General features: G+C 44.4%; 2 protein-coding genes across 2 annotated transcripts in view; both read right to left on the bottom strand.

Annotated features, from left to right (window-relative positions):
- ppm1h (protein phosphatase, Mg2+/Mn2+ dependent, 1H) overlaps positions 1-11,579 on the bottom strand; it is a 29,713-nt gene extending 18,134 nt beyond the window's left edge. Inside the window, exons 1-3 of the mRNA XM_030365936.1 lie at positions 11,176-11,579; positions 4,308-4,476; positions 2,118-2,516 (exon numbers count right to left, since the gene is read on the bottom strand). Coding sequence (XP_030221796.1) covers positions 2,118-2,516; positions 4,308-4,476; positions 11,176-11,414 — 807 coding nt within the window. The 5' untranslated portion in view covers positions 11,415-11,579. The remainder of the gene's footprint in view (positions 1-2,117; positions 2,517-4,307; positions 4,477-11,175) is intronic.
- An 8,747-nt stretch (positions 11,580-20,326) lies between these two features.
- On the bottom strand, positions 20,327-23,507 carry avpr1aa (arginine vasopressin receptor 1Aa). Its single transcript, XM_030365938.1, has 2 exons — positions 22,352-23,507; positions 20,327-21,754 (listed from the first exon to the last, which is right to left on the bottom strand). The coding sequence occupies exons 1-2, from the start codon at positions 23,310-23,312 to the stop codon at positions 21,459-21,461; spliced, it is 1,257 nt and encodes a 418-aa protein (XP_030221798.1). The 5' UTR covers positions 23,313-23,507; the 3' UTR covers positions 20,327-21,458.
- Between the last annotated feature and the right edge of the window lie 274 nt (positions 23,508-23,781).

Here is a 23,781-nt window from a genome sequence, read left to right as displayed (position 1 = left end):
GAGGGTAGAGATAGAGAGGCAGAGGGGGTAAAGATACAGAGAGAGGGGGGGTAGAGATACAGAGAGACAGAGGGGTAGAGATAGAGAGACAGAGAGGGCAGAGATAAAGATGGAGAGTGACAGTAAGAAAAGAGTCTGAGAAAGATGGAGAGAAAGGGAGGGAAAGGGAGTCCTACAGTGAAGAGTCGTGAGTTATCTGCAGTGGATTTACCCTAGAAGCTAATTTACTCTACGCACAATACTGTTTGTATAAAGCCTTTGCTAAAGCTTATATAAATATATCGTAATCAAACACACTCGTTTGGTCCATGTGTCAGCAACGCAAACAAAAGACTAGTCACGAGGTAGTGGTTTCATCCAACATTGCCCTGGTTGCATCTTGTGATCTGAAACTAATTACAAGCTTTACTCTGCCACCTAGCGGTCAAACTGAACATTACACCTGTTGTATAATGACTGCAATGGTTGTAAAAAGTGTGGGGATTTCTTTGATTTAACCATAGTTGCTTAGGCTTGTACATAACTGATCGGTGATCTAAAAGGTAATGTCTGAAAAACATTGTAAAAACAATGCATTCAGATTTCCTTCATTTGTTGTCCTATTTGAAAATCCTCTGCTGGGAGATTTAAGACGCAATGGATCATACATCTAAGTCCAGTCTGAAACGCTTTACAAAAGTGGGCACAAGACGCACAAAAGAACCTTTAGACTTTCAGATTTTACACTGCCTGTGCAGTGTTTTTTTTTTGGAAAAAACAGTCAAATTGGGCTCCATAGTGGGTGTGAAGGGTCTTGTCAAACCTTGTCAAAACCCACGTCACACTCGCTTGAGCTAGGCTGTGCAGCCCATGGAAAGAATGTTCCATTGAAAACGCTGGAAAAGTGTTTTAAGACAGAAGAAGCAGACTTATTGCATTATACAGAGAATCCACCCCGTTTTATACCTTTCTACATTTGGACAAAAAGAAGACAGAAATGTTTGCTAACGACTTATGAGACCCAAATGAAACCGTTTTCCACTGATAATAGTGATTTGGGGGTTCAACTAACCTTTTAGAATTGTTATTCAGCCTGCTGTTGGAGTTTTATTGAACAAAATGTCTGCAGGCTAGTGAACATGGCTAACCAATTAGCATCCCTATCCTCAGACTAGTTGTGACGTCACTAATCGTGCGTGCACATAACACCCAATGCAAGTACATGTACATGAAACACTGTAATACAATATACAGCCTTTTGTATACCGTGTTACGTCATACTTCTGAGTGGGGTGAATGTGGAGTAGGGGGGCTATAACCTGATGTATTGAGGGTTCAATGCTCGGTCGTACATTAACAGAGGATCAATATGAATTGACTTGTCCAGATAATTACTGCATAATGAATGTTGAGTGGGTTGAGAGATTTTCCCTTCACTCAAACCCAACCCTTCGGTATGCTTCCTGCTTTATTGTTGAATGTGCTCTCTTCCATGACGGCTTCGCTTTGTATTGTGTGTTTTAAGCGCAGTCTCTTCAATATTGTGCAGTTATGCTCTTGTGAGGCTTGTCATTGGATTCAGCCCAGTTCAGTGGGCCAATATTTGTATTTTATCACTGAACACATACGAGTTTAGCAGTCAATTCGACTGCACATCGCAGTCAGAAAAGCCACCAATAACACGAGTGGGGTCCTAACATTTTGGTTTCGCTGAAGTGGGGAACACAGAACAAACTGGAGGGAATTCCCATAGAAATAATTGCTCGGATAAGATAGTCCTTTACGTCTACTACTACAACTAATATGTATCTAGATGTATTTTCTGTATTTATTCGTTGTCGTTTAATTTACACTTAGTGTAATTGATATCTCTTTATGCATTATGCTACTTATCTCTACCCTCCCTGTAACACCTGAATACCCGTTGGGGATCAATAGTACGTTTGTACCTTAAAACATGAATCTGGGCTTGCTTTAGTGACTAGCGTCGTTGAGCATCCGGCCTCATATTCTCTGTGCGCGTGGGTGTTTGCAAACGAAACTGTTCTGCCATCCACAGCGTGGGCTTTCTGTGCTCCTCCACAACCACGCTGCCGTCTACACCCACCTCCTCCACCCACCCACCTCCGCCCACTCACCATGTCTTTGAAGGCGTTCTCCAAGGCCCCCACCACCAGGCTCTCGTGCGACACCTTCTTCTCCGTGAAGAAGCGCGTCTGCGGCGGGGGCGTGCCGGACGTCCCCGCGGGGGCGCCCGCGGCCCCCCGCAGGGACGCGGCCCTGGTCAGGGAGCGCTGGGCGGTGGCCGTGAGGTGCTGCTGCTGCTGCTGGTGGTGGGGGTGGTGGTGGTGGTTGAGAGGCTCCTCCCCCATGCAGGTGGGCGGCGGCTGGCCCGGCAGACGCAGGATGTCCAGCACTTCCTGGAGGTGCTGGGCGACGTGGCCGTGGAGCTGGCGCGACGCCGCCACCGCCGCGCCCGAGCCCGCGTGCCCGTCGAATAGACCCCAGTAGTGGAGGGTCAGGCCCTCGCACACCTCCTGGGCACGCACACACACACACACACACACACAGATGAAAAACTACTACTTTGACTGCACTGTTGACACACACACACACAGTAAGAAAGGAACAGACACGAGCACGCATGCACACGCACATACATATACTCATATAAACAGTGTACATTACAGTATCACAACTTGATGCAAAAAAAATGGTTTAGCTGGGAAATTATAATTTGCCATTTCAGGTCGCAACACACTTTAGTCTTCCTCACAGCGTTTTAAGAGATGTCACAGATCTAGCATAAACCGCTCGAAGCTTCAAAGTAAAAGCCCTATCTCATATCTTGAGTCAACAGGTGATTTATTTATTAGCATGTCCCATATGCCCCACTTGGATGAGCCTGTGTTTGGTCTGGTGTTGTATAGGGATGTGCACTTTGTTTTGATTGATATCTAATGGGATTGTGTTGTATGGTTGACAGGAGTAATTGAAAGCAGGTGGAGGTAATTGTATGCTAATTGGGCCACACCCAAAAGATTGTCTGATTTGAAAGCACAAGCCCAAGATGGCTGCCCTGTGGATAGAGAGAGGGGAAGCACAAGAAACCTTATCTTTGGGAACTATATTAAGTTGAAAGGCCTTATTTATGGTGTGAAATGGAAAAAGAAGGAACGGTTGATGAATTCTGATCTTAATTTTGTTCATTTTGGAATCCTTTTTTGGATTTATGCTTGGACTATTCTGTTTGGAGTATTTTGCATCCACGTGGATTAATATACTTTTAAAACCTTCATCATGGACGTTTGGTGAGGTAGGAGCTTTGGACTTTTAAATTGATTGCATTATTTCATAGAATCATCTTGACTGCCTGTATATATTTTTTTCCAACCACAGAATAACTATAATGGTTTTCTGCAAACCTATCAAATACCTTTTTATAAACAAACAAACCAAAATAAAATTGGGTTTATACTTTCTCCAAACCTGAATAAATGTCTTGCATTGGCCACGCTACTACTTTGAAGGCCCGCCACAGCACTAGATACACTCTCTGTGCTACTTTCGTCAGGTCGGTATCGCTGCAGCAGTGAGTCATGATTGGTGCTTTTTGAGTGTTGGTTGTAAGCTCTCGGCCGACTCGAGTGCTAGTGTAGGTGTTTAAATCCTTCCGCAAGGGATGGTTTTAGCACAAAAAATTTCACACATATAGAATTAGTTGGGACGGCTTTTAGTCATTTAGACTGTGCTGATACTGGAGGAGTGTGTGTGTCTGTGTCTGTGTGTGTGTGTGTGTGTGTGTGTGTGTGTGTGTGTGTGTGTGTGTGTGTGTGTGTGTGTGTGTGTGTGTGTGTGTGTGTGTGTGTGTCAGTAACCTGCTGACAGATTTGGGTTGGTTAACCTCAGTAAATCACTTAGCAGGTCAACGTCTAAATGAATTTTCCCCAGAAGAGAAACACTATCTCGGAAGACATTTCAATACAAAGAGCAAGATAGTGTAGCATAAAGGGAAACTAATCTAATCCTCCTCTTTGATAACATTAATCTAAAATTCACTCAGTTGCTTTGGTTAAAAAGCATTTGCTGCAGTCACAGTAACCAGTTGAAGCCTTTCATGATCAAAAACCTTCAAAACCTTATCTTATGGTTTCTGTTCAACACTTGTAAAGCCTCTCATTGGAAGACTCAATATAAATCAAATGCATTCTTCTTCTTATAAGCGCGTTATTGAGCTCTAGCTGCTACATGGGCCAGCCCTGGTCTCTGCTACAGACCCCCTCCCTGGGCAGAGTGTGTGTCTGGAGGTCCGGGTGGTCTGGCCTCACCAGGCTCTCCTGGAGGCCCAGACCCTCGCCGTTCGGCAGGGAGGACCTCCGGCGGGACGTGGGGGTCCGGTTGGCCCCGGCGCCGCTGGCGGGAGGCTTGGGTTTGACGGTCAGCACCTCGCAGCACGCCTGGTCCTCGTTCAGGGAACTCTTCCCAGCGTTGATCACCCTGGAGGGAGGGAGGGAGGGGAGGGAGGGAGGGAGAGCAGCAGTTTTACATTTTCGTGATATCAAAGATACTGATGGTAAATAGAAACGCTATTATGAACTTAAAGCAATGAGAAATAATCATCCACCATCTCATCTAATTAATTGATGGAAAATAAAAGTAAATCCACAAGCCTATAGTAAGCATCAATAACATCAAAGTATTAACGTTTGTATAGGTGTAATGGAACCAAGTATTGCAAAACTGATTTTCTGTGGACATGCTCGTTATTATGGTACGGGTACATATGAGGCATTGACTGTGAAAGACAGGAAACACGTGACGGCTAGCATCCAGGTACTCAGCCATGAATCATACCACTCCAGGCTGGTGGCTCAACGTGACCTCGAACAACAACAACAACAACAGACAGACAGAACAACAGCAGTATTCTGAAAATGCTGCTCTACCAAATCTGTAGGGCTGTGCTGCTAGCACGGACTCACTATGCAACACAATTTCTTCCCCACTATTGTCGTGAAACAGTTTTTTATTTCCTTAACAACACGACAAAAGTGAGGTTTATTCCCTCTAACTTCCCGTCTACCACAAAAGCATTCAGCTGCTCTGTGCTTCATTCATAAAAGCCAAAGTCACGAAGGTGAGTGGCTCTGTAATACCCTTGGATAGGGGTTGATAAGGTTGACTCTTTTAAAAGGCGTCCACATCCATGATGATAGGAGACGAGTCTGCTCCGTTCTTAGCCCTGGATGCGGTGTGTCGCCTCACATTACCTGATTAGAATCACATCGCACGCGGCCCGCACGCCCTGACCTTAAATACAGTTGGGCATTGTTGTGTCTGTGCACTTTTATGGTTTTAGGGAGTTTTTTTCTTATCGCTATGGGGAGGAGGAGGAAGACTGAGCGTTTAGTCAGAATATAATTGTCATTCATGAGAAGGTGAGGCATCCTACTCAAGGATATATCTAAATGATCAGCTTGGGATTCTTTCTTCAACGTGGATCTTATTTCCCCTCATTTTGTGTCTAGTTGACTAATGATGACAACAAGCCAGTTCAGCCACGAAACGGGCTGCATCATTGGACTAGAGATGGCATAGCTTGGTGTTATGAGAGACTTGGGTGAGGGTTGAGGTTTTTGAGACAGTGGGGAAAGTTCCTGCCACAACTCTAACTCTTGAGCAAGACTTCTGTTTGAGCGAGACTGGGTTAACTATACAAACAGTCCTGATCAAGCAATGTAACCCTATCGGGCGATGGCACCCCATGGGGCTAGATTTCAACTGGTTTCACAGCTGCAGTGACTGAATTAGGCGCTCTCATTCGATACTGGACCTATTGTTTTTAATAACTGTGCTCATTAGTCACTTAGACCTCAAACAATAGTAGAATATAGTTTTAGGTTAATCCGATCAATTCACAGATGTGAATTAGTCTCAAACTTCTCAGTTCATTTTTTCATTTCCAAGAGTCATTATCAATGGCCGCAGAACAAAACGCCTCTGGATCCAATGGGATAGATCAACAACCAACCTGAGCAAATAAAAGTGTCACACAGCAGCGGCAGCCATCTTGGTTGTTTATGGAAATACCTTGACTGTGCTCCCTCAGGGCCCCAAGCTCACGTTCTAAACCCTCCCTGTTTCAGATAAACATTTGTGACTGGCCAGGTCTGCTGGAAATCTGTCTCAACAGGATGGGGGCCAGACACACACGCCAGAGCAAATAAAACATGAGCTTGCAGATTTGTCTGGTTCTCAGGCTAGGGAACATACAGTCCAGGTTGAAAAGTCCCGTACTTATCTTTTCTAAAGTTGCTTTCAGCTGGGAATCCAAGCATCGTCGCACACAACGACAATCGCAGACGACGGGCCTTTCAGGCATTTAGTTGTCAGACCACGTCTTAAAACACAAGAACTCAAAAGGCACACGCTGTCAATTTGCATGGCGTCTATCCCCGACAACACCCCCTCAAGAGCCTCGCCAACACCATCGTCCAATTCAGTGCATTGTGAACCGATAGCATGTGACCCTGACATGTGATACGAGTGTGCCGCTATAACGAGCCACCAGCCCTCTCTCATGTGCTCCACACAGCTCCCTCCAGCCACCCAGAGCAGTGATATCATCTCACTCCCTCCCTACCAAACAAAACACCACGGCCGAGAGGGAACGATATTTGAAAAATTAAATGTAAACGAATGGGAGACTGTCGAGTTGGTTTGTGTTTTCATCTAGAATCTAGATCAAATGTGTGTGTTTTTAGAACGGTCTTCTGTTTTGTGATTGACACCTGCCACAGAAGGAATGCTAGTCCAGGGGTGAGGGGTTTTGTCCCCCACTCCAGATGTTCTGGGTTCAAACCCCGTTGTCTGCATTTGACCTACATGTGTACCCCCCAGGTAGACTGCATTAAGGATAAGTTGCTTTGGATAAAAGCGTCCAACTGACTCAATAGTAAAAGGCATGGTAGGCCTAGCGTTGAATTATTCAAAAGGATTTGCCTGTTGCATTTCTTTTAGTAATCTACAACCTTTAGAAAGAGGGCGACAGCCCAGATCTTTAGAATAATGTTCCTTAGACTGGAGATTTTAATGATTTTAATGGTTCCAGGTCATTGGGATTTATTTATTTATTATTTTGCTCTTTAAAATGTTTGTTTGAGATACTTTCTGAAAAAGTATAACATACCGTCCTTTTTTATAGTTTAGTTTGCATTGCTCTTTGCTGTGGGAGCTTCAGGTGATCTTAACCTTGATGGTTCTTCTTAACTCTGTTGCTTGCTTCGTGCTTTTATGAAACACTATTTGCTAATGATTACGAATGTCACATTTCGTAAGCCACATGTTATTTTCCTCCTGTACCTTTTCAGTACGCCCACATGGTTCTAACTTGAGAATCTCCCATAGAAAAACCTATTTGTTTTTAATGTGATTCTTGGTGGCGGAAAATATCAGTAGGCCAAAGGTTGAAAGTTCAAATGATGTGTCCTGTAGTCTGACCCGGTCGGCTCAAGGCTGGAGGCAGAACAGACCTGACCCACATGGCCCCAGTTCTGCACTTAACCTACCCTGACGTGCGTAATAAAAGAGTGTGTGTGTGTGTGTGTGTGTGTGTGTGTGTGTGTGTGTGTGTGTGTGTGTGTGTGTGTGTGTGTGTGTGTGTGTGTGTGTGTGTGTGTGTGTGTGTGTGTGTGTGTGTGTGTGTGTGTGTGTTTTTTTTAGCGATCAACCGATCATAAAATTAATATAATCTTGTTTGATTATATATTTGTATTTTTTTTATCAAATGTTTTGTAGAAAGTGCAGCTGGATACATATCTGTACATTATTTTTGGTTTGAAGATTTTTCTTTGACCATGTTGTGTATTTTTTTAAGTCAAACTTTCAAAGTTCAAAGTGGGAGAGACATGCTGAATAAATACATCATGTTTTCAATCTCAAAAATAATCGTTTGAATGATAGTGATTTCAATATTGACCAAAATAATCGTGATTATGATTTTTCCCAAAATCGAGCAGCCCTGTGTGCGTGCGTGTGCACATTTCAGAAAAGTTTATATTTGACTAATGTGTGTTTTTAGAACACACCCATTAATAACTAGTTATAATGCATGCTATCTTTTCAGAATTGAAACCTTCTTTGGGTGAAAAATAAGGCGGTTAGCTTTATTATTTTATTTATTTTCTGAGTACTCCAAAGTAACCCTAGGGGTACGCGTACCCCCATTGAGAACCACTGTACTAGAACAAACTTGGCTTAGCAGCACATCGCATGAGGGCATCTATACAAATCCATCTATGACTTTAGATTTCATAAACATCCATCCCCTACATTTTCTTGCCCCGTCATGCTGTCGGCTTTAAATCAGTTAAATGTTATCCCTATGTGCCATGGCTGAGCTCTCTCAATAATGGATGTTTACTCCCTCAGTGCAGCGCAGCAAGGTACAATGATAACATTTAAAGGAATGGACCGGTTGCCCTGACATCTGTCAATTAGCGTTAATGACCTAGCATGGTGCTGGCCAGGGAGTAGGGGAGTGAGGGAGCGCCTACAGTAAGTGTGTGTGTGTTTGTGGAGTCTATTCTGGGCACAGGAAGCAATTATGTACCTTGTTGAACATCCTGGAGTGGATGTGTGCATGTACACAGCTCATGATAATTCCAATATGCTCTCCCGACCACGGTAGTCAGATTTCACCCACACAACACTGCTGCTGCCCGGGTGAAATACTGAGTCAGTATAGGTGGCCTTTCAGCGATCTGTGTCACCCTATTTGCTTCTGTTGAGTGGGCGGCAATGGTTTCCAAACATAGCATATAGCAAGCATAGCATTGCATAGCCATCGCCTCAGCCCTGAATTCAATGCATTCAAAATAAACCTGGATCTCTTCTCTGTGCAAACACCCACACTGGTCGTCAGCCGTCAACAACAGATGCTCGTCTTTAAAAAACCAACACCAGAGGTTTAATGTCTTTGGGAAGTGTCTTCACCAAATTGGCGTTCTCCACATCAAAACAACACTCATGGCGCTTCGGTCATGGAAGGTTTCTCTGACTATAATGCACAGTGGATTGGGCCACTGTTCTCATTTGTGTTATACATACTATAATGAACTGGGCAGCAAGAAATTATAACCTCGTCTATTTTACCTAATGCCTTCCTTTCTTGGGCATAGTGAGAAACGCATGTCGTCGTTTATTTGCACAATTATTTGGTTTGACCTTTGCATACGAAATTAGGAGCAGGGTGTGCCTCTTGTGTGCCAATCAACCCAGATAAAACCAAAGTTGATTCAGTTTGATAAACAATAAATGTACAGAGAGTGGGGCATACCTTCAAAATCGTAGAGACGGAAATCAAACAAAATGGAATTAACTCAATCATTCATAATAATAAATCTAACCTAATGTGTCAGATTTTATTGAGTGTCCCAACACTTAACACTTTGAAGACCTTGGTTCCTTCACGGAATTAAAGAAAAACCGTCCGTACTCACAGAAACTGTTAAAGTGCTAATACTGTGTGTCGCTGGTACAAAGGCTGACTGGTGGTAGGTGGTGTTTGTAGGCTAGGCAAACTTTGCCCGGAGGAAAGCCTAGTCTGGCGTGACAGAGATTGACACTTGTTCTAATGGAGGTAAATGGCCGGGCATCGTCTGGGTGCCCTAGACCTGACAGGGTTTTCAGCCCACGCTTTCTAAAAAAGTGTTCTTGTTCCGGAAGGCCGGTACTGTTTTCCAATAGTATGGTTCTGCTTCAGCCAAAACATGGCTGGGAGAAATAAAAAAAAAAGGAGAGCTGCTCTTTGAAAAACATTTTGGTCCACATCAATATCAGGCTAGGGTTTGCATCCTCTTTCTCTCGTCACGTAAACTTTGTACGGCTGTAGGGGTTCGGACTTGACGGTTATAGGTTATAACTCATCAGCCCATTGTTTGAGGAGTAAGATCAAGAATCTGAGCTCTTTAAACATCCGTTGACATACTTTATCTGTGCCTGTGCCTAAAAGGGCAGGGAGATATGGTCAAAATCTCTTTCAGGTAATTTGTGATGTATAAAAATCCAGATTTGGAAATTCAATAAATAAACCGTCAATGTAAAAAAATAACACATGTAAGCCTATATTTGATTAATGAATTTAATACTGGATATGTTCCCGTTATATGAGTGAAAATGGGCGAACATTTAATGGTTTCAAGTGAACCTAATAGAAAGGAAAATATATTTAGACTACGCCCAGCCTATAAGATGAAAATGTTAGATAGCAAACGTCAAGATAAAAGAAGGCTGTAGCAGCAAGATATGGGTTAAACTTGAATTATGAACCATACACTTGATGCCGATGCATTCCTCACCCCCTGTTACTAGGGCAAACAATCGTGTGTGTGTGTGTGTGTGTGTGTGTGTGTGTGTGTGTGTGTGTGTGTGTGTGTGTGTGTGTGTGTGTGTGTGTGTGTGTGTGTGTGTGTGTGTGTGTGTGTGTGTGTGTGTGTGTGTGTGTTGGCTTCACAATCAGAGGATATACTTCACTTGACCCAAATTCTTTCCTTCCACATTTTCTAAGCAATCCACAAATCGCCGATGGAATGACAGCGAGCAACAGATTATCTTTTGTAAGACTGAAGCGCCACTACTCCGTATCGACAATAAGGCCATTTATTCCCAAAACAACGGCTGGGTCTATATACTTATGCCTATGGCTGGCACATGACTGTTTCTGCAGGCTATGCCTGCAATGCCATTTGTAATGTAGCCTTATGCCTGGCCTAATCAAGGTTGGATAATAACGTCCTTATCATACAGGAATAAGGACGAGATAGTATTGTTTTTCCCCACTAGGCAAATATTTAACGAGCAAACATTCTTTTTGCACAGTATGCAGAACACTGGGAACTGGTTCTGTTTTTGTATAAGGAGCTTTTCGGAAAAGTATTCTTCAAAAAGGGCCTTAACTGTGTTTAGACTAAATCAATGTCTTTACAATGCACCGGTACGTTTAATTCACCGATAGAAAGGCCACTCTGACAGTCATTCTACCGTGATCACCCAAAAATAATAATCTATAAATCCTACAAGTGAGGTGCGCTTGGTTCCTGCGGGTCCAGAAACCAGAAAACCCAGGTTCACCTCGCATCAAGGATGCTGTGAGACGCAGCCTACTCGGATGGCGAAAGGAAGGATGCACACACTTACTCTGCATAGCCGGTAGACCAGGGCAGCCTCTTACTCTCCTTCAGTATGAGGATGGGTCTTGCACTGTGGTCCGCTGAACACTCAATCTCGTCCGGGGACAACCCCAAGAACTCGGGTCTCATGTACGGGAATTTCAACGGCAGATCCGAACCGCTCAAATGGTCCCCATTTGCACCAGTAGCGATCATGCCCCCCATAAAATGTGTCACCGCTGATTTCACCCGTGTCAGCATGGTCATGCCGTGGTCCGAAATGTCTGATTGCCCCCTTGAGCGATACTGCACTGTTTCTCGATGAATGCGTTTCGCACTGTGAACGATTCAGTTTTGACAACAGTGGCGTAATTGATTCAGCTCTCGGTGAACACGGAAATGCATCTCCTCCGCGCAGGATCATGTGACTGCCCAGTTGCAGTCGGAGGACAGCTCTTTACTGGCGTATCAGTGAGCAGATTACTGTTGACTGTTGCGCAGGAGGTCAAAGGTTGGTAATCCGACATGACGATTGAGTAAGGAAGGTGCAGCCAAAGGTGTGTGTGTGTGTGTGTGTGTGTGTGTGTGTGTGTGTGTGTGTGTGTGTGTGTGTGTGTGTGTGTGTGTGTGTGTGTGTGTGTGTGTGTGTGTGTGTGTGTGTGTGTGTGTGTGTGTGTGTGTTCCATATGATCAAACATCATATCCTACACATATGAAATACGAGCAATTTATTTTTGCAAGCTAACCTAATAACCCACCGTGGGTTTTCTCAGAGGGGGCTCTTAGGTGATGGAGCCCTATATTTGTTCATGCCAGAATACATCTTAGTCCAGCACATCAATATCAGTTATCCAAATGTCAGCTGTCACTAAGGGTTTATAGCAGTGGCTAGGCTAGGATGTTCAACTACCGTCCATAAGATTCTGGGTTCGATCCCTAGCATTCTACAAACCTTTACCTGTAAGCATCCTTGGGCAAAATGCCTAAACCTGCATTCTATGTCCATACCAACCTCCTGCTTTATATTATAGTCAGTTTGGGCAAATTCTTCTAAATAACAAGCTTCAGCCTCCCTTGTAGAGCCTAAATAGAGGTGATCATCCCGGTCTATAAAAAGCAGCTGTGTTGGTTTCATTAGAAGCTGTGTCTTCCGGGGGAATCAATCCCAGATGCGCAAGAGATGCCAAATTGGCAAGACTTCGTAATGCCTCATCCATTATTCATGAGGTTGCCAGGAAAGCACATCATTAACCTAAATACGGTGCAATTGCGATCATACTGGTGATGATGGTGTCTAAAAAGGGGAATGTCTTGTGGCACCTGGGGTCAGTGGGAAGTGGAGGGAGGTTCAAGACGCGAGCACACAACACATTTATGTAACGTACAAACAGTCTTTTTGACTGCTGAATACATAATAGAAGCAGTATGTATTTAATGTCCTTATTTAAATTGCTGAAATGATGGCGCCACTTAGACTGTACTATAAGGTCCTAATTTGACAAATATATATGCGTGTTGACCATTACATGACCCCTTTTAATTCCATCTGTTCTACCTGGTTAGGGATGGACGGGCGTAGAGGTGACATTTAAAGTAGGATGATATTTCAGAATCTGCATAATAGGGGAAGCTGTTATTCTGTTTTCTAAATATACTTGTATTAGGTCATCCATCTCCATCCATCTCTTCATCCAGCCATCTGTGGTACCTGTTCATTCCTCCTCCCAGCCGAGGAAATCAGGGCGGCAGGGTTGATTGGACGCCAGTCAACACACACACTCACACATGCGCACACACATGCGCACACACACACACACACACACACACACACACACACACACACACACACACACACACACACACACACACACACACACACACACACACACACACACACACACACACACACACACACACACACAAACAGCGTTTAGTGGCCAATCCTTTCCGATTTAATTTGAAGTGGGGAAGGCAATATTTAGGCCCAGAGGGGCGATTTGTGGAAACAAAACTGCTCATTGGTGAGGAATGCAACGTTAATGAAAACTTGGATCGGAGATTATGAATGTGTCACACACAGACATGAGATGGACTCTAACCAGGGCCGGATCTACCATTAGGGCCCACGGCACTGTGCCCAGGGGCCCCAACCATTCCCAGCCAGTGGGGGGGGCACCACACGAAATAAACTTTTTTTTTTTTTTCTTTTTTATGAATGTTTGTACTCATAAAATAGTTATACATGGTATTATTAAATAGGGTATTCATTTAAAATTCATTATTAAAACGAATGTCATAAGAACAGCAATATAATGATTCTGAACAATATAGTGGCCTAATGTGACGGAGTAAGACCAAGCCGGCTACACTTTATGTGTCATTATGTGTGTGTGTGTTAAAATAATAATAATAAAAAAAATATATAGAATTTTTTTTTCCTGATTTTTTTCGGGGAGGGGGGGGGGCCTTCAGACATTTGTGCCCAGGGGCCTATGATTTGTTAATCCGGCCCTGACTCTAACAACCTCAAAAACCTCAATTTTAAACATCCAACATACACTATAGGCATATCATTCACAGATCTTAAAGTATCATGGAGGAACATGTTTAAGTAGTTTAAGTTGAATGAATTTTGCAGTGTTGTTCGCCATACATTTTATCAGTGGTTGTGTTTGATTACATAATCATGCATTAGCTATTTGTTACCCAGCAGGGAGCCCTAATAAGACTATATATCTATGGTGTATAAATAAAGCATCAACATTGTCTGAATGTGATTTGCCGGATCAGATTAGGACCGGGACAGAAAGCCGCTGCAGGCACCACAATAAATCCTGCGGAAACATTTTACAATACTATTGGTTGAATTGGGTACGCTTATTAAAAATGCTATTGTTAATCAGCGTACGAGGTGAAAAATGTGGCTAATATGTGTTAAACATGATTCCTGATAGGGGAAGGGACTGGTGTCTCTCCCTCTGAGACGCCCGGGAGAAGATTATGACGGTAATGACAGGGTCACGCTGGGGTGAAGCCACTTCCCTTTGTGTGTGTGTGTTTGTGTGTGTGTGTGTGTGATCTCGTCACTGGGCCAGCTGGGGGAACACACACACACACACACACACACACACACACACACACACACACACACACACACACACACACACACACACACACACACACACACACACACACACACACACACACCCCTAAGACGGGATAATCCACAGGTGGTTGGTGTGACTAAGCATGCTCTCATGGGCTTACTGCTGCTGGCTCTTTGCTTGCTGAATGCTTTGTCTCTGCGACTAAAGGAGGTTCATTCAGGTGGTTTCCATCAAGACGTAACTCGCACGGATATAAAACCTTCTGTTTATGTTCAGTTAAAAACTAAAGAACCTTTTGCTTTTGGAAAAAACAGTGGTAGAAGATTAAGTATTAATTATATGTGTATACATGCATCTCTCAATATTGATATCGATATAGATATGATGTGATACATGCAAAGGTTTTTCACTAGCTGAAGAACATTAATAGTTGAAGATTAATCATTTGACCACCAGATGTCACTGTTGGTGTGTGTGTGTGTGTGTGTGTGTGTGTGTGTGTGTGTGTGTGTGTGTGTGTGTGTGTGTGTGTGTGTGTGTGTGTGTGTGTGTGTGTGTGTGTGTGTGTGTGTGTGTGTGTGTGTGTGTGTGTGTGTGTAATTATTGCCTGGCTAGGTGTTGCAGTGGGAATGCGTCGGAATGGCCCGACATTTGTAGGCGCCAACATGCAGCGTTCAGTGATATTACCTATGTAGCATCGGCCCCAACACCTCCTCATTCTAACCTGTTATACCTTTGAAACTCACACCATTCTTTGTGCTACAAATAAAAAAATGGTGAAACAAATATTAAAGAATGACATTTCAATTCATAGTAATGAATTGATGAATTTCAATTCAAAGTCATAGTCATTCATGTTTATTTTTTAATGAAAGTGCTGTTGGCCTGTGCTTCCATGCTGTTTTAATGTGGCTTGTGTCCAACTGCCATCACATATTAAGCCAACCCAGTATTTTATTCCTATTTTTATATATATATATATATATATATATATATATATATATATATATATATATATATATATATATATATATATATATATATATATATATATATATATAATATATTTGAATCAACATTTTTAAGTGATCCCCGTTAAATATAATTCTAGAAGATGCCATCGGCGAGAGCCCAAAAACATCTTCTGATTTAAGGATACATGTTTTCTGTCATAAGTATTTGATATGACATCTGTTCTCCCTCCACCAGTCAACAGGGGTTTTGGTCATTGTATAAACTGTTGATATCCTATTTGGGAGGGAAAGGGGTTTTATTGATATCCATTGTTAGGAGTTGCAGTCTATTGATCGCATCAGTCTCTCAGTACCCTTCAGACAGTGACTGAAGCGAACCAGAGAGAAGTTAGGACTCCAAAATCGTCAAAAGAATAGACGTCGTGACGATTGATTACCGCAGGAACGTTTTCCATCACGACTTCACATTTGATTCACTCCACAGATATGACGGGTGTTATTTGTTTAGTGTAACTAGGAACACAGTGTTTTGGACTTGCACCATAGTGACATAGACAGCAGCCAATTACAACACAGAGACAGGATAACAAAAGGGAATGGATAAACTAATGGCCCTTATAAAGTAAATAACAGTGTTTAATATCCGTTGAATCAGCCTTAGACACTGAGGAGCTCAGTTGTTTGGTTTTTGCATATAAAGTACATCTAGACCGTAATTACTAGGTACCTGGAGTCAGGATGCTTGGTAGAGGTTAGGGGGTTTAGTCTCCGTGCTGCCAAAAGGAACCGGGTTAGATTCCTGTGTCCACAGCTGTATTTTTTGGCCTCCTTCAGCACAATGCCTAACCTTTGCCCGCTGCTTAATCAAAATTCTTAATTCAGTGTCGCTCCCAAATGACAAAAATACTGATAAAGTTAGTTATAACATAAAAATAATTATATGGTTATAGTCGATAAAAAAGCATGAACTTCCTCTGAGCCGAGACCAATGTAGGAAATGTGCAATGCGACGAGCAGAACTTAAAAAAACGTTTACTAGGGACCTATAATGAAGTAGCAGCTATAGGATGGATGAGGCATCACCCATAGTGCTTATCACGATGGCCGTAGCCACCCCTTGGGGGCGCTACTGCACCCGGTAATCAGCTTGGTCTTCAGCCTTCTACGCAACACACTCTCCCCTCATGCCAGCTCCTCCGTGCCGTTCGTTGATCCAAATCAGCCCTCACCTTAGGCTGCCTGTTCTCTGGAATCCAACATTCCAACACGAATGGGTTCTTTGGCTATTGCCGTCATAATTGTAAATATTGTCAAATACATGAGGTGTGTGTGTGCGCGTGTCTCGTGACACAGCGCAGCCCACAGCTTTGCGGTGAGCGCGCTGTGTATTGATGGAGGAAGACGCACCCAATCCCTCTCAGATGACTGATCCCTCGCCGACAGGCTGCTTCCTAATTAGCGCGCCGACGCCGCCTCGCTGTCCGGCTTGGTGACGAACACGAAGCTGCTTCGTCGTTAAACATCGGGCCTCGGTGCCCGTTCACTTGGCTCGTGGTTACCTGGCAACCACGTGTAGGCCTATCGGGCGCTCGTAAAGGAAGAGGTATGTGTCGAATTATGGGGTGTCGTTTAGGTAGTTTAGTGTGGAGTGGTGATTTGTGTCATCAGAATAAAATAAAATAAATGAAATGCACTAAGGCGATCGAAGCTGCCAGGAGACGCAGGTAAGATATTCTTGCCTCCATTTTTGGTGTGGCGTGTGGTTGTGATAAAGACATGTAAAAACCACTGTAGTCTACAGGATTATCAAATACTAAATAATTGATCATAAATATGGAATATATATATATTAAATACAAAATATTAAAACGAAGAGGGAGGAACTGAGCAGTATTCCGCAGTTACCTTGCAAAATCAGACAACCTATTTCATAGATTTTTACTCTACAAGCTTTTACAATGACCGTCATGTCCCGCAGAGGCCTCATTAAACAGCCCTGCCCAGCGTATCATCTGGGCTTTGATCAACAACCTGTCTTTGAACCCGGGATACCTGTTGGTCTATCGTAGTGATGGTGGTTGTGATGCCTTTAAAGATGGAGCAGTAGTGAGATGATTAAAGCGCAGTAGATGACAACTATAAGACGGAAACGACTAATGACAGAAGAAGAATCAATCAAATTAATTCTCATTAATATCAGCGTCACATGAATAGACATAGGCCTACAGACCTGTTCCGTTATTTAAAGGATAATACATGAGCACGGTGCAATGCTTGGGGGAAGCCGTGCTGTGCTCAGAATACAAATAATACAAACCTGCCCCCTTGTAGGCCTATGTGGAAATAAAAATCACAATTGCATGAAACGACTTCAGTATGTATCATAATCACAATAAATATATCAGTAAAAGAAATACAAATAATCGCCAAATAGCAAACTCTTCATCAGTATTGTGTTGATTATTTCAGCTGCAGTGGCTGCTGCCATTCTGAGTGTTACTTTAGTCACGTTATAGGGCATGTTTTGCTCATTCCTCTTTCCGCTCCACATGCCTTAAGTAAGCTGAGTCTATATTTGTTTGTCGGGGAAGCCTGATTGAGGGTTAATAGTGGTCTCGTTGTTCTCAGGAGCGTCCAGCGAGAACAATGCAACAGGAAGGAGGTCTTGTAATGTGCCGTGTGTGCGTGCGTGAGTGAGTGTGTGAATATTTTTCGACATATCTAAATTGGCTTATTTCATACTGAATATTATGGCTTTTGTTTGTTTTTTTGTGCATTGATTACATAACTGAACCTAACGAGTCTGCAGACAGTTGGGATTTTCCCAGATCATTTCTATAATTTCTATTTGCTTTGGGGAAGGGCCAATTTTCCTCCCTAATTGAAAAGCGGTTAATGGAGAAGGGACTCATTTCCTGTAAGGAAACATCAGTTTCCTTACTGTTTACAAGACCGGGCACCGAAACATTGGCATGAAACCTTCTTGGAATGGCATCGTATGTCATGGCATCAGATCACACGGAATTCCTGATGAAGATTTGCACGATTAGGAAATCCCTGTGATGCTGCCTTTATCCCCCCTATTCTTCCTAGCAGAAATGATTCATGTTGTTTACTCATCACACCCCACTCCTATCACCGAGACGGCGCCCAGCGAGGACATCAGGGTTTTTGTTCTGCGTCATCGCGTGTCTTCGGCATTGGGTTTAACGTGAAGCCACCGTCTTCTTCTTCTCCTCCTTCCTGCATGCAGATGAGATCAGCTGCTGCTCCTGCAATGGGTTCCTGTCTCAGAAGAAGCCCCTTCTCACCACCTCCACAGGTTTCAATAACTCAAACACATGAAGGATGGCAAACGATAGATCTCCCGCTGTCATGCTCTCTCGCTTTCGCTCCCTCGCTGTTGTTCTCTTGCTGTTGCTCTCGCTCTCTCTCTGCGTGTGTCTACCTTTCATGTTCCTGCATTCACTTGAAGTACTCTGAGAATGAGAATACAATAATCAGGTTGTAAGCGAATGGGATTTTTCTCCGGCATCAGTGATATCCCCTGAAATAGCTTGTATGAATAACCCGCGGCCCAGCAAAAAAGGCAGATCAGAAGGCTCACAACCTCTTTTGATCGGCGGCTTTTCATTTAATTTCCGAGGGTGGCCCCCCCCATTAACGTTCATCACATACGGGGTGAATATGAGTGTATCTGAAGGTTAATTGGGGTCCCTTGCCATTTTATTTGTGCTCTCCGGGAGTTGAACCCTGAGGCTTAGTCTGGCCTTCGCTCGGTCTCCGGGACCTTATAGCCCCGGCCATGGGACCCGCAGGACCTCGCTTTGGTCAGCGTCAACAAACCCTTACGTTAGACTCTTGGGCCATCTGCCAACGCAATGACTATGATTGGAGGAAAAGGTGAAGTAAGGCTGTGTGGCTATATAGCTTGTACGTCAGAATGCATCATGGGATTTTTTTGTTGCAGATACTCTGCAATTTTGAGAGTACTCAAGACAGTTGTAGTCATGTATATTAAATAAAATAATGTACACTGTATTGTAGGCTAATCTAAAGATACTTTTCCACGTCTCTCATGAGAAAACCTGTGGCAGTTTCAAACACAACAATGGCACCCCATAATGTATAGTTAGTTTCATGATTAGTTGGCAAACTATGGCCAAAGCACTTTTAGTGTCATTAACATTCTTATGCTCCTATTCTCCCACGGCTCTCGCGGTCATCACGATGTGTAAGCCCTATACTGGTGATGTGCTATACGGTCTCCAGGGGCAACATCTTTAGAACAGCGTAGGTAGGTGTGTGTGCTTATGAACGCTCGGTGAGAAAGTTGGTTATCTGTGTACGCAGAGATATCCGGAGACGGTCCAACAGAGTGCTGAACAACGGTGCAGGGTTTTCCTGTTTATAAATACCTATGCTATACAGCTGGAATTCACCGTGGTAACCCAAACACAAATGTTTAGGCATTTCTCGGCACAACCGACCTGGGGCACCAGGTCATGGATACACACACACAGAGGACGGGGGTAAGCATGGGAAGCTATTTTCCCTCACTGAAGGAAAGCCACCATTCCCTGGAAGAACCCCTCGGACATAATAACGTGTGAAATGTGCTTCCTGGTGGGAACGGTCAGCGATCAGGGATTCCGCAAGGATTTTGTCTTCAGCTCACAACTTCCCAACTGGGAATATATACAGTAGAATGGTTTTGAAGGCTTGATGATCCACTGAAAGGGTCTGGGCTTGATCCCTAAAATCCGCAGGATGCCTCCCCCCAGGATTCAGTGGTAGTCACTATGGATGCAACTGTGCACTAATTGACTAAGAGTCGAAGAGTAGATGAAATACTTTGGCCTTACATGGCCAAAGTAGAAGGCCTTGTTATCTACGAGTTTAACCAGGCTTTTAAGTAATCAACCATTAAATAAATGTGCTAGCCCTGTATAATCTGCAAACAAAGTTGGCTAACTATAGCAATTCACTGATGCTTTAAAGAGATTACGACACAAAAAGAATGAATAAGAGATGCTAAATGAATACATTTTTAGGAAATTACATTTCGGTCTGTTGATCTCAACATCAGAGGCAGACATCATGTTCAGTACAGCAACGGTTTATATTGAAACATATTTCCATGTGATATTTACATTCTTCTCGGTATGCACACAACATATGCATATGCTCCAAAGTACAACAGAATTACATATATTACTCCTATTTACAAATACATTCAACATAGAAAATCACAACATTCTTCCCAAGATATTGTTATGCTTACAGGCTCATGCGCCAGACACACCATATGAACACAATTATAATATGTACATCAGGGATACAATTGTTTTATATACAGTACTATACAATGCAAGACAGTCTTTTTGCCATGATTTATATTTCATGATTGATTATCTCTGTGGCTTTGGGTGACATTACACAATAGTAGGAAAACAAAAAGCTTAGTTGGTCAGACAAAATGCCAAACCATGACTCTTGTAGGAAACAGGGTGGGGGGGAGTAGTAGTAGTAGTAGTATTTATGAAGAATGTGTCGGCTTTTCCTTGACATTGTGTGGGAAGCGTCAAGTCGGATGCTTGGGACACACACACACACACACACACACACACACACACACACACACACACACACACACACACACACACACACACACACACACACACACACACACACACACACACACACACACACACACACACACTATTTCCTTGGATATTTCTATATTCAGGCACCACCTCTTTCTATATGTGAATACAAGGAGAGCGTGGATGTGTTGATGTGAGTGGGACCCCCACTCGGCCCACTGAGGCCATCCTGAGGCCGCAGGATTCCAAACAAAACAACTACATTTAGTCCCAAATGTAGCCGCCTTGGAAACCTGGTAAACACTGCAATTGTTTATGGAGTTTGTCTCCTTTCCCCCCCCCCCCCTCCCTTTCACACACTTCTGGAGGGAGCCCCCCCGTTGTCCTCCTTGGCTCGGCCTCTCCTCGGCAATCAGCCGAAGCACCGCCATTCTTCCCCAGATGCTTGCTGTTGTTGGCAATAACAAGCAGGGATCCATTAAAACACAATCATCTCATCACCTTCAGCCATGGCGGGCTGTCATCACTCCGTCCTCCGCCACCACACCACCCCATCATAAGTCTCCCCAGTCGTACAGAGTGGTCTCCGGTTGTTGGGGGGGGGGGGGGGGGGGGGCGGTGGCGTTATTCCGCTTGTATGCAGGGGAGCGAGGACTTGGGCGAGTTGTCGAGCTCCCTCCAGGTGCCGCTGCTGCAGGGGGGGCTGCGGGTGCTCATCTTGGTGGGGAGGGTGGTGCGGCGCACGCTGCTGTCCGAGTCCTCCTTGGACTTGAGGCGGCGGTCGCGCGGCCACAGGCAGGAGAAGCAGTGGGCGAAGTCCTGCAGCAGGTGGCCGCTGAAGATCATGTAGATCCAGGGGTTGCAGCAGCTGTTGAGGCTGGCGAGCAGGACCGACAGAGTCACCGCGGGGTTCTCCGAGTCTGGAGGGGGAGGGGGGGGCGAGAGAGAGATGGGAGGGAGGGAGGGAGGGAGAGGAAGAGGGCAAGGGGGATTGGAGATTTGGAGCGAGATTGGAGAGAGATCGATGTTTAGAGAGAGAGATTGGCGGGAGGTGAGAGAGAGAGAGAGAGAGAGAGAGAGAGAGAGAGAGAGAGAGAGAGAGAGAGAGAGAGAGAGAGAGAGAGAGAGAGAGAGAGAGAGAGAGAGAGAGAGAGAGAGAGAGAGAGAGAGAGAGAGAGAGAGAGAGAAAACAACTGCAGGGACTAGGAAAGACTTGAGTCACAATTCCTTGCTCGTTGCATCATTCTCTTATTTGATTATCCGATGGGTTTTCAGATGGCGATCCAAAAAAAGAATGTCATGTTATTTAATTAACTCTTACCCCATGCACAACTTAATGTTAAGATCTACTTAAAATAATAACTTAATGATTTGAAATCAATCATTTTTTTCCATTTATATATGGCTTGGGTTTCTTTCAGATTTTCAAACATGTGTCACTGATTAGTATATAACAAAGTGCAATTCATGGGTGATAAAAATTGATTAAAAAGACTAGATGGAATAGAGGTATTTACCGCCCAAATTGAAGTTTTCATCCCACACAGACCACATCTGCACGATAAAAAACGGCGCCCAGCACACGATATAGGCCAGGACAATCACAAAAGTCATCTTCACGGTCCTCAGCTTGGCTCTAGATATGGTCGTCACGCTGCTGACAGAACTCTTCCCAATAAGTCCATGCCGGGCCCCGGACTCGGACGTGCACTTCTTCGTCTTATACTTGATGTTTTGCCATATGCTGTGGCAGATGAAGCCGTAGCAGATCATGAGGATGAACACGGGGATCAGAAATATCCCCACCGTGATCCAGGTGATGTACGTCTTCACACCCCACGGCTCCACAAAGTGGCCCCAGCAGTCCATCACATCCGAGCCGTTCTTTATCTCACTCAGCGAGAAAATGAAGAACTGCGGTGCGCTGAGCAACAGGCTGCCTACCCAGGTGGACACGATCATGATGAAGGACCGCCGCGTGGGCTGCTGCAGGGTCTTAAGCGGGTGGCAGATAGCGATGTAGCGGTCCACGGTCATCATCACCATCATGTAGGTGGAAGCGAACATCCCCATCACCTGCAGGTGCTTCACGATCCGGCAGAGGAAGTCTGGCCCGTAGAAACGGTAGGTGACCTTCCAGCACAACTGCGGCAGCACCTGGAAGAAAGCCACCACCAGGTCGGCCAAGCTCAGGTGCTTGATGAAGAGGTGCATTCGCGACGTCTTCTTCTTGGTGTTGTACATGGCCAGCAGCACGCTGACGTTCCCCACCACGGCCACCAGGAACGTGATGCTCAGCACGGCGATCTCCAGCTTGGCCACCTCCTCGTTGCGCGCAAACGGATCCGAACCGTTCACCGAGCTGACCGTGAAGTTGTCCGGTGTCCCCATGGTTGGCTCACACGCATGAACGAATGCGCAAGATTGGTTTTCTCCGGTGTCTACGACGGGGAGCAGCGCGAGGCTAGCAGGGCGCATGGCACCGCGTCGCTGCGCGCCTGACCCGGAGAGCCAGGCGGGACGATGCAAAGTGGACACCTAGGATGGGGCTCCGCACTGGTGCTTTTGTGCTCCTTTCGGGTGCTGTGATGCCCGTCGTTCTCCGCTGGCTTTTGACAGTTGCAAGTGCCTTTTAAACTCGAATCAAATTTCAGACGGCGTGTGCGTAATGCGCGTAATCCTCCCCTCTCCTCCTACCTCACCAAACCTCGATCCGAGTTACCGCCCACTTTCAACGCCGTATTTTGTATGGAAAAGTAACGCAAACAATTTGAGCTAGACTTATTTTGCAATATCGCTAAGTAACTGTATGAAGGCTATGCATAATTTAGAAGTAACCTTTTGGAGGCTTACTGGTCGATCAATGGATCTTGAATGAAAAAATAAATCGGACCCAATGCCCAGGCTGTAAAAATGAAACATTTCTATTTCTAAGAATTTATTTATT

Source organism: Gadus morhua, chromosome 9, assembly GCF_902167405.1.
Source record: "Gadus morhua chromosome 9, gadMor3.0, whole genome shotgun sequence".
In the NCBI taxonomy this organism is placed as follows: Eukaryota; Metazoa; Chordata; class Actinopteri; order Gadiformes; family Gadidae; genus Gadus; species Gadus morhua.
Note: the sequence above shows the minus strand (reverse complement) of the source record. Positions and strands in the feature narration are given on the sequence as shown.

Excerpts from the sequence above, each read along its gene's own strand:
- avpr1aa (XM_030365938.1), bottom strand. The coding sequence starts at position 23,312 with ATGCGCCCTGCTAGCCTCGCGCTGCTCCCCGTCGTAGACACCGGAGAA. Across the intron at positions 21,755-22,351 it reads TGAAAACTTCAATTTGGGCG|ACTCGGAGAACCCCGCGGTG; the intron begins GTAAATACCTCT and ends CTCCCCCTCCAG.